Raw genomic sequence first — 10,984 nt, 5'->3', positions numbered from 1 at the left:
GAATGGGGGGAAATGAAAATAACTCCATTTATAAGCAGGGCAGGAGGTTCTGGAGCTGCCAGAGAACATGAGGGTCAAAAGGGTTTTTCCAGGGCCAGCTTTACAGTCTGAACTTATTGAACCTTTTTGCACTGTTTGAATAGCTGTTTATTCTACTGATTTGTAAAGGTACCTGCCAGAAAAACAGAGCAATGAATAGTTCCAAAATAGATGTATTGATTTGAAAAGTAATGGATTGAATATTCCACAAGGGACTGTCCATAAGACTGTTTTCTTCAGTGCAGGGGGTTGTAAAATCATAATGTGATTCTTGTGCTTGAGCAGTTCATGAGGTACTGAAATGATTTCTGATACTGCTACTAACAAGAAGAATAATCAGGCCAAAGAGTGAAAAAAATATCCTGATTTTGATTCATTATCCTGAGCTCCAACTGAGCTCCCAGCTCCCCAAATACGAATCAGAGAGTTACAAATGTCTAAACCCATAACAAACCCCTAAAATATTCACAGAATCATTAGGGTATCTATCACAGATTCTGTGAGTTACCCAAATGACGAATTAGGTCATCACAACTGCCTAAAACCAGAATAAACTCCCTAAAATGTTATTAAAGCCCCACTCTGACTTTGGAAGAGAATTATCAGCACCCCTGTAAAACCAGCCAGTCCTTCTGCCCTGGAGTAAAGCCTCAGCTATAGAAACCACTGACAGACCCCCCCAGAACACAATTTGTTTTCTCCTGCCTTCTTTCCACGTGACTGTTGGTCATTGCTGACAAAACACCAAGGGTAACACTACATTTAAATGTACTGACTAGGCTGAAGAGCTGCACCGGACTGTCAACATCTAAATTAAAATCACATTTGCAGCCCTTTTAGTCCAAATAAAAGTACTTCTAGAGTATTTAGAGCTGATGTTTTAAATGTTTGTAGTCTGCTCTTTTTTTTTTCCCGTTGCAATCCAAATGTTCCCGTTCAAAATGCAGAGGTGGAGATATTTTTAATCCGAGACTAAAGCCTTTGGTGCTGAAGTAGTTCCATTTTCCCAAGCCAGCTGTGCAGTTCCTGTGTTAACCAGGAGACATGGAATGATCATTAGTAAACACAGAGGAACCAGAGGCCTCTGAGATTGTACATTTACTCCATGTTCTGCAAAAGGGCTCCTTTGCCTTTTGGGTTTTACCAAACTTAGGGGTTTATTTTGGTCAGGCACTCCAATGCAAAACATGACTTTTTATAAGATATTTGTACTTCTTCTCAGTGAAACACATGAGAACTGTATCAACTGGGGGGAAAAACTGCTGCTCTACAAAGCCCTTCTGAAACTTTAACACAGTTAAAATAGTTAAACTATTGCTCCACCAAGAGCTTAATTTGATGTCACAGTTAAAATTGAAAATTGAGGCTGGGACTGGATAAAAGGGACATCACTGAGATAAAAGCTGCAATTAATTAAAGCTGCAATAATTGCAAGTGTTAATTTTCCTTTACAACTTGCCCAGGGTTTGCTGCCATCACATTCAGGGGTAAGAGGCTGCAGCACAACCACTTCTCTCCTGGCAGTTTGCAGGGGTTTAGTTACTGACCCCAGTGGGAGAGTTTGAAACTCAGAACAACACAGAGACTTTCAGAATAAAGTAATCATGGAAAATAGGCAGGTCTTAGTGGTTATAATCAGGTGTTTCATTCTTCCCTGGTTTTCCTCACCCTGCCAGAAGCTGCATCTTCCACTTCACCCAAGTGCTGCTTTTGGCCTTTGCTGACATGGAACCTCCTGAGCACTAAAAATCAGCTTTTCCCTTGGATCCCCTCAGCTGTGGAGCAGCAGCTCCTGACAGTGCTCTTCCCTTGCCAGGTGGACCGTGCAGAGGAGCCCTGAGGATGGACACGCTGAGGGGCTGGGCTGTGCTGCTGCTCCTGGGGCTGGGCACGGCCCAGGACTTCCAGTGGACAAAGAACAACCCCGGCTCCTTCTACTACGGCACCTTTCCAGCTGGTACTCCGGAGCCACCCTTGCCTGGGGGGTTCCAGCCTTCCACATCCACCTGGGGGGTTGCACAAGTGACCAGAAAGGTTTTCCTTGTGCTTCCAGGGAAAGGGCAGAGACAAAACCACAGGGCAGTTACATCCTTGGGAACACCAGGAGCCACAGGACCCTGCACTCCATAGTCACTTCAAACACTAAACACGTACTAAATGCTAACAGATTATTATTTCATATTCCTTTACTTATATTTCCCTTTTTCTAAGATGCAGAGTACAACAAATCACACCTGAGAACTCCCCTCCTTTCTCATAAATAATCTAAAACTAATGAAATATTTTAAACTAAAAATAACCTTTGCAGCTGACTTAAGAAATAGGTGAAATAACTGGGCTTGTTTCAAGCTGTTTATATTATTCAATCCACTCTTCAGTACTGATTTATGAACTTTATCCTTTCTTCAACATATATTTATATATACAGTTCACTCAAGCAAAATCAGAACTAGAAGGACATCTGACTGCTTTTCATGCTCAAGTTTTTAAGTGGTTTATGAAATGGATTCCTCGTGGTATTTTGTGTAATAATAGGAAAGTAATGCAGAATATTTCTATTTATTTTACATAACAGCTAGACTTGTGGTTGCTAAAACCACCACAAAAACCAGCAGGGAAAAATGATGTGAAAACCTCTATTATTTTTTTTTTACAGTAAGACCTTTCTGCCATGCTATCAAAGCACTACCTCATCACTATAAAATAGATTTTATATATTTAATACATTTAAGAATGAGATTCCTTTCCAGTGCCTTAGAACACCTCCAGTTTACACCCCACATTCAGACAGTCCCTTTTTAGGCACTGATACATTTTCACATGGAAAACACTGGCCTTTGGTCAGGACTTTCACATTCAGTTCCTTTCTCCTGTTAAAATTTAGTACCAAGACCAGTTCAGGAGGAAAATGTTGGAGTAACTCCCTTGTTTTCCCTCCAGGTTTCCTCTGGGGTGTGGGAAGCTCTGCCTACCAGACTGAGGGGGCCTGGGACAAGGATGGGAAAGGACCAAGTATCTGGGATGCTTTTACCCACAGGAAAGGGAAAGTGTTCAGGAATGAAACGGGAGATTCAGCCTGTGATGGATACTACAGAGTCAAGGTACCCTTCCCTTCACCTCTGCAAACACTCTGCAGCCATTCCATGCTCCTCATTTCCCACCTGGAAATAACACCTTTAGTTGCTCTATAGGCTCCTTAAACTTGGGATGATATTCTTAATTACTTCTTAATCACTTCTTCTTTCCCAGCAATCTCACTGAATCAATCACAGCACTGCACTTCCCAAACATGTCTCCATTTGGCAGGATTTTGGTGTCATTCCAAATTGTGTAGAACTTCCAGATCCTTAGTTAGAACAATGGACACATTTGAGCTTTGAATAAAACTGACACTTTTCTCTGTGTGCTTGAGGTTTTCTATGTGTTTTTAAGAGGCTTTAAAATTCACTCTGAATGTTTCCCCTTTTCTGAATGGGTAACAAATAAATAATCAGTGCAGCTCTATTCACAAGATGTTTCCAAGCTCAAAACCATCAAAAACAATTTTCCAGTGACTGTCCTGGAGGAAAGACACATCCACAGCAAGAGGAATCCGAATGCCTGGGATAAGCCAGTATCACATAATTGGGATTCCAACTCATTTTAAGTTCTATTCCACTGAGGTTTCTCCCCATGGGAGAATCAGAGGTTTCAGTAAGAACTAAGAGAAAATAAACTTTTTGTGCTTTACTCTGCTAAAATGGGGAAATGCAGGAGAGGTTTCATTTGGTCTCTCAAACCAGCAGCAGTTTGAAAGAACAGATTAATAAAAACCCTCACAGAGGCTGGGGCTGAGCCTCACTGGGCTGTGGCACCCGAAGAGATGGACGTGATGAGCACAGGACATTTTTCAGAGAGGATCTGGGCAGAAACAAAGTCATTTCAACATTTACTCACTTCTCTGGGCTGGGATTTTGAGACACTTTCTAAAACTTAGTCATATGTGCCCAGTTACAGGGTCTTCTTTCTATGAAAGCATTCTTTATTTGCTTTAATCATCAGAATTTGCATTGGCTCAAACACTATCAATTGCTAATTTCTTTTAATATTGAAGATGGATGATTTCTTACAATAAGAACATGTATTCATATGGAATTTAGGTTTTTTCCTAACTCCAGTGTAGGGCAATAAATGAAAGCCTGCACAACCATGTTTTCAGCCTAAGCTGAAATGTTTGAGGTCAAGATTTACAGGCTTCTATTATTTTCTGACAAATTCTGACATAAATATAACTGTGGTGCAAAATACCTCAACTTACATTTCAGTCCTGAGGGTCAAACCCTTCTGTTTCCATAGTTACACAAAACATTACAGGACTTCTTTGGAGTGTCCAAAAGAAAAAAAAAAAAGAAAGAAAAGATACCAGTAGAACCAACCATCTTAAAATCAAAAATAACAGATGGAATCCCCTTTTGGGGAACTCCTCTGTAGATTTTCTGCATTCAGGGTCAGTTAGGACAGATGAGTACCTGAAGTTGTTCTGCTCAGCCTTGGGATGTGGGGGATTTTCTTTTCCCAGGATGACATCCAGTTACTGAAGGAGCTCAAAGTGAATCACTACCTCTTGTCCATCTCGTGGCCTCGGATTATGCCCACTGGAATCAAAGGTAAGCACAACAATTTCCCTACATTCTCACCAGTATTTTTATCAGGAATTTGCCTCCTGAATAACCCACAGTTGTTTAAAATTACTGTTAAACAGGTTTCAGTTTCTTTGCAGAACAGAGTTTACCCATTACAGTGTTCCCATTGCTGAAATGGACAATTCCTTAGTCAAAATTTTTAGATTTCTATTCCTTCAGTTCTTTGAGAACCAAGCCAGGGAATTCCTTGTCTGTGCTTTCCATCAGCTGAGCAGCTGAATGAGAAGGGAATCCAGTTCTACAATGACACAATTAACAGCCTCCTGGAAAACAATATTACCCCTATTGTGAGCCTCTACCACTGGGATCTTCCACAGGTAAGACAATATTTAGATTAGTGAAACATCAAAGATAAAGTATCAAATATAAAGTATTTCTAAGTTTAAGGACTAAAATTACTTTAGAAAATTAATGATATCAGCATGACTTTAAGTACTTTCAACTGTTTCCTATTCATTTCTATATTATATGCATTGAAGTTTTGAAAAATCTCCTTCTGAGCTACTGACATAAAGTCTTTGTTAACAAGCAGCTGAACTTTAAGTACAATTATTAATTCTTGAAATTCATATTCCCAAAGGTTCTCCAAGAAAAATATGGAGGCTGGCAGAATATAAGCATGATAAATTACTTTAATGATTATGCAAATCTGTGTTTTGAGAAGTTTGGTGATCGTGTGAAACACTGGATTACTTTCAGCAACCCTTGGGTAAGTTATCAGTGCTGTCCTTCCAAACCCTTCTGTTCCCAGAAATCCATGGAAGTGACACTAGAGGAAAGTAGGTTAGAAATGGGAGGGGGAGAAGGAAAGGGAGAGACTTAGACCATTAATCTTCGTGGCCAAAAATCTCGGTGGGCAGAGCTTGCACAAAGGTTGAGTTTTAAGATAAAATTCCAGTGAAGTTTTAAAAAATCATCAGCTGGAGAGGAAAGAGGGACAGGAATCAGAGAGGCCCCTCCTGAATTTCATCAGGTCACTCCATGAACACCAGTCACCAGCACCTTGTTCCCAACAAGCCACAGCACGTTATCAACCAGGCAGGGTGGGAGCAGATGGGAGCCAAGGGGAGGAAAAATGGGATTGGAGAGGGACAGCCCCTGCAGGGGAGCACAGAATCCCAATCCATAGCATGGCAGCACATTCCTTGGAGAAGAACTAACTCTGTGTCTTTGCAGGCAGTTGCTGAGAATGGTTATGAGACAGGAGAACACGCCCCAGGACTGAAGCTCGGGGGGTGTGGAGCATACAAGGCTGCTCACCACATCATCAAAGTAACACTGAAATCATGCTTTAAATTAGATGTTAATTAAGAATTTTTTAGCAAATTTTACTCTTTAAACAGAGATATAGTTTCATAGCAATGGAATTTCCAAGTAGGACATGGAAATTATCCCCTGCCTTTAAACCACCAGTGAATATTCCAGTGTAGCCTGGAATTGTAGGTGCTTGATGTGACACTGTTGCATCAACTTCAATTTTCCTTATAATTTAAGTGCCTCATAGTAAGTTTCAATCTGATTGAAAAGCAAATATCCAGGTTACTCCAGAAACAAGCAATAATATCCTGACCTGTTGAAATGAACTGGAATTTTGCAAAGTGACTTCAGGAAGGGAAGGAAGGCTACTGCTTGTTAAAATTAGTGTTCACCTGCCTGAATGAATTAGGCAAAGACATGCAAAGACTGGAGACATGGACAGAACACTCCAGTGACTGTATCTATATAGTAGATATATAGTTACTATGGATGTATAGTAATGTGTGTTACCTCCCTGGGGATCTCCTGGAGTTCAGGAAGGAATCTTGCATAAATGCTTTTTGACCTCTTACACGAAATGAAAGCTTCTGTGACACACCTAAAAGAAATTCTGTGATATTTTCAGACAGATCTTAGTGCAAAAACTGCTCTTCACCAGCTTTGCAATACTGCCCATGGCATAACAGGTTCAAACATGCAGGTGATTGACTGTGTTTTAATTTGCAGACTCACGCCAAGGTTTGGCACTCCTACAACAACACGTGGCGCAGGGAGCAGCAAGGTAAGCAGGAATCATCCTGGGATTGTCCTTGATTTATGGGAAGGGCTTAGAGAAGATGCACAAACTGCAGAATTGTCCCTCTGTGTTTTAGGGATGGTGGGAATCTCCCTGACCAGTGGCTGGGGGGAGCCTGTTGACCCCCACAGCCAGACAGACAGGGACGCCGCTGAGAGGTACATCCAGTTCCACCTGGGCTGGTTTGCAAACCCCATTTACAGAGGGGACTACCCAGAGGTCATGAAGAATTATGTGGGTAAGTCCCAGTAACCAACTAAAGATGAATAAATCCCACACTTTGAGCACATTAAAGGGAATAGCTCCTGGCCAGTATGTACTTTAGTCAGGGATGAGGGCACAGGTGAGACATCGATGGCCCCCAGGGCGGACACGGCTCCTGAGCAGTTTGGGGACACACCAGAACACTTTAAATCACTGGTTTTCCATGTATTGCACCCAACTCACTTCTCCAAACTAAAAGGATGAAAGATTCTTTCATCTTAAAGAAGCAATCAAACCCAAGTGGCCTCTACACTTACATCAAGCTCAGGAAAACCATAAGAATTCCTTCCCTGGGAGGGTGGGGAGGCCCTGGCCCAGGTTGCCCAGAGAAGCTGTGGCTGCCCCATCCCTGGAAGTGTCCAAGGCCAGGTTGGACAGGGCTTGGAGCAACCTGGGACAGTGGAAGGTGTCCCTGCCCATGGCAGGGGGTGGAATGGGATTATCTTTCAGGTCCCTTCCAACCCAAACCATTCCAGGATTTCACAGTTCTCTGATTTACTGTTGGTGAGGGAAAGCAAACAAATTTCCTGCCCCTCACAAGTGTTTCCTGCCATTATTCTGATAGGCAGGAAGAGCGCCCAGCAGGGCCTGGGGACATCCAGATTACCAACCTTCTCAGTGCAAGAGAAAACCTACATTAAAGGCACCTCAGATTTCCTGGGAATAGGTCATTTCACCACTCGCTATGTCCTGCAGAAGAACTTTCCCTTTCTCCAAGTGTCTGGTTACCACACTGACAGGGACTTGGCTGAACTGGTGGACCCCAACTGGCCAGCTCCGGGTCCTAAGTGGCTTTATTCTGTGCCCTGGGGGTTCAGAAGATTGCTCAACTTCATCAAGGTGAGTAGAGGAGATCTTTGATTAAAAAGAGCCAACAAAATGCCTGGTTACACACAGGAGCTGCATTTACACTCTTTGATTTTCAACAGTTCCCCCCTAAATATTTATCTTGTCACACTGGGAGGTTTCCTTTTAAAATAAAACTGTAGTTATATTAAATTCCTAGTTACCTTTTTCTTACTAAGTAAACCTAGAAAATTGCTTTTAGGGCATTTTTTCCTAGCTTTGTGTTGTCAAAATAAAGTTATTTTATGTAAACCCCCTTGTTTGCAGACCCAGTATGGGAACCCCCTCATTTATGTGACAGAGAACGGGGTGTCTGAGGCAGCCCAGTGCACTGAGCTGTGTGATGAGGGCAGGATCCAGTACCTGAAGGGATACATCAATGAGATACTCAAAGGTAACTTAAAACACCTTTTAGGGGTTGGACTTTTTGAGTGTTTTCACCTTCTGGTTATCTCTACTTGTCTTTTACATCGTAAAGAAATAAATATCTAAGGGTGAAAGGAGATGATAAATTGTCAGCAAAATGACAATGGAAGCAAATCTACTGATGCTAATAAACATAATAACCTCCATGAGATTTAATATTGCAACAGATCAGCAGTTTTTCCATGTTCAAAAAGGAGAAATTGCACTTAATTACCACGTTCACAAAGCTCTGGGACCTCTAAGCTAAAGACAGCATTTTTAAAGACTCCAAATGACTTTTTACTTTGCTTTTTTCCTGTCCTCCTCCCCATGTTTTCCTGGTATAAACCCAAACACCTACAGACTTAAATACAGAGTGTTTGAAGTACCACAAACACATTTCTCAGAATCTTTTGGTTTGTGTTTGCAGCTCTCAATGATGGAGTCAATGTGAAAGGTTACACTGCCTGGTCCCTGCTGGATAAATTCGAATGGAACAAAGGATTCTCTGAAAAATTTGGGCTTTACCACATTGACTTCAAAAACAAGAACAAGCCACGGTACCCAAAGGCATCTGCTGACTATTATAAAAAGATTATCAGTGCCAATGGATTCCCAAATCCAAGAGAGGTGATGTGAACTGCTGGTTTTATTCTTTTTTTCTTCAATACACGGGCAAATATCTCATAGGATTTCAGGAAACTTGTCTGAATATGGTACATGAAGTGATACTTGGGTTGTGTAAATTAGGGATGTGTTTCACAGACACTGAAAGTGGGAACAGCCTCGATTACTGTTTCCAAAAACTCTAATTGGAATTACTGAATCAGAAGGTAGCAGTGCCCTGTCAGATTTCTAGGTAGAAAATTACATATATTCCACATCATTTTGCAGCAAGGTAGTACATATCATGATGTGATTTTAAAAATCTTATTAAACAATTAACTTGGAGAAATATATTGCAACAAAACCCACAGAGACACGAAGGAACTTGGAGAAAATCATTGAGATTTTGAGAGAATAAAGTAGTTTCGAGTCTGTTATAGTGGACAAGTGCTGAGGGACAGAGAAGGGGCAGAATCTTGCACTGTAACAGAACTGCTGTCGACCTTCCCAGGTGGAAAACTGGTACAGGAAGGCCATGGACTCCTGCTCTTCCACACACCACCTCCTCGCTGCAGGTAAGGATGGGTCTGCTTTTGTTTTACAAAAGCACTTTATGGAACTTCCAGATTTTAAATTTCTCTGTGAACAGTCCTACTAACAAGGTCCTAAAAAGGATTTTCTCCCTGAAAGCACAAAAAGCCTCTAAAGAAAAATGTGTTTATTTACTCTCTCCAACTAAAACCACTGTAGGGGAATGGATTAACTTGGGATCTTGGTGGAACACACGAACTGGAAGAGATCCTGCTTAAAACCGAGGTTAGGGATGACAGGGTTCTCCTGAAAATAAAAGTATAAATGCTTTTGCAAACACAAACCAACCCAGAGAGAAAATCTCTAAGTGTTTGATTTCTACACAAAGTGCAACCATAAAAGAAAAGGGCCAAGGCCTGGCCTAAGGTTAAGCCAAGTTTTACTCTGGTAACAAAGCCACCAGCAGCTCAGAGCAGCTGCTCAAGGACAGGGAACACAGGAGGCTCTGCAGCTTCCAGTGCCAGGCTCAGCCAGCATTCCTGGGGTAATCCAGGCCCCTCCACAATTCCTGAGTTAAACAATCAACCCCAGTGGGTTTCTGCAGCTTTTAAGAAAGATAAATTAGTGTTATGGAGTCTTACAAGGAGGATGAGCTAAATTCCACATGGTAGGAAAGGTCAGTCATCCCAAGTTTACCCTGCTCAGCCTCAGCTCCCGAGTTCCATGTTCTGTGGGAATGAACTGGGTTTCCTGAGCTCTTCCAGGCTTTCCTGGGGGATAAAATTCTACCCTTTTAATAAAACCCTTTTGATTTTTCAAACAGCTACAGGACAATCACAAAAAGGGCCCAAGTGCCTCCCAAGGATTTCTCTTGGACAATTTTCTACCCTTTCTCCTTCAGGTGGAGGGAATAAAAATCAAAGGCACGATAAAATACTGTTAATACACTGAAACTAATTCCTAGCAAACATCATTTTTACAGCCCTTTGAGCCCTGAATGTCTTCCAAAAATTACCTCAGAAAGAAAAAAAGGGGGAAAACTGTCATGGATTTGCTCCAGCTTTTGCAGACTGCTGAAATTTTGTTTGTTTTCTTTGCTGTTTATGCCAATGTCAACAATTTTATGCTCAAAAAAATCCTTAATTTATGCAAACTCTCTTTTAGTGCACTCCAAAGGAATAAATTTCTTACATATTCCTCATTTCTCAAATTCTAGATTCCCTGATTACTCACATGGAAATGGTGACAGAGATTGTTCTTCCTACAGTTTTCACACTCTGCATCCTCATCTGTATTGTCCTACTCATATTCTACCTTCGAAATCACACCTAAAATTCCACATTCACACACTTTCACTGGGCAAAAGGAATAAGATGCAGCTGTTTTGAGGGGTTAAAGTTCACCACAGATGCCTCTTTTTAAACCCCTCTAAAGAAACTTTACTTACCCACCTAAGCTTTTAGAGCTTTTTCTGCTCAATTCCCAAAATACCACTTTTTTTTTTTCAATCAAAACCCAAAGTACTTTCTCTTTCTACATCAACTTCTACTGATTTGAT

At 41.4% G+C, this 10,984-nt stretch overlaps 1 protein-coding gene across 1 annotated transcript; it reads left to right on the top strand.

Annotated features, from left to right (window-relative positions):
• The first annotated feature begins 1,881 nt into the window (after nt 1–1,881).
• On the top strand, nt 1,882–10,758 carry LCTL (lactase like). Its single transcript, XM_051797063.1, has 13 exons — nt 1,882–1,996; nt 2,980–3,140; nt 4,598–4,685; nt 4,929–5,038; nt 5,302–5,430; nt 5,898–5,993; nt 6,705–6,759; nt 6,851–7,012; nt 7,604–7,878; nt 8,152–8,278; nt 8,720–8,919; nt 9,407–9,470; nt 10,643–10,758. The coding sequence occupies exons 1-13, from the start codon at nt 1,882–1,884 to the stop codon at nt 10,756–10,758; spliced, it is 1,698 nt and encodes a 565-aa protein (XP_051653023.1).
• The last annotated feature ends 226 nt before the right edge of the window (nt 10,759–10,984 follow it).

Source organism: Manacus candei, unplaced genomic scaffold (genome assembly GCF_025592945.1).
Source record: "Manacus candei isolate 608988 ecotype Guabito, Panama unplaced genomic scaffold, ASM2559294v1 h1tg000046l, whole genome shotgun sequence".
NCBI classification, from domain to species: Eukaryota; Metazoa; Chordata; class Aves; order Passeriformes; family Pipridae; genus Manacus; species Manacus candei.
This window is presented reverse-complemented; position numbering and strand designations above follow the sequence as displayed.

What these genes read in the sequence shown, in the direction of transcription:
- LCTL (XM_051797063.1), top strand. Translation starts at nt 1,882, where the DNA reads ATGGACACGCTGAGGGGCTGGGCTGTGCTGCTGCTCCTGGGGCTGGGC. An exon ending in CTACGGCACCTTTCCAGCTG is followed by an intron (nt 1,997 to 2,979) that starts GTACTCCGGAGC and finishes TTTTCCCTCCAG; the next exon opens with GTTTCCTCTGGGGTGTGGGA. An exon ending in GATTCCCAAATCCAAGAGAG is followed by an intron (nt 8,920 to 9,406) that starts GTGATGTGAACT and finishes CGACCTTCCCAG; the next exon opens with GTGGAAAACTGGTACAGGAA.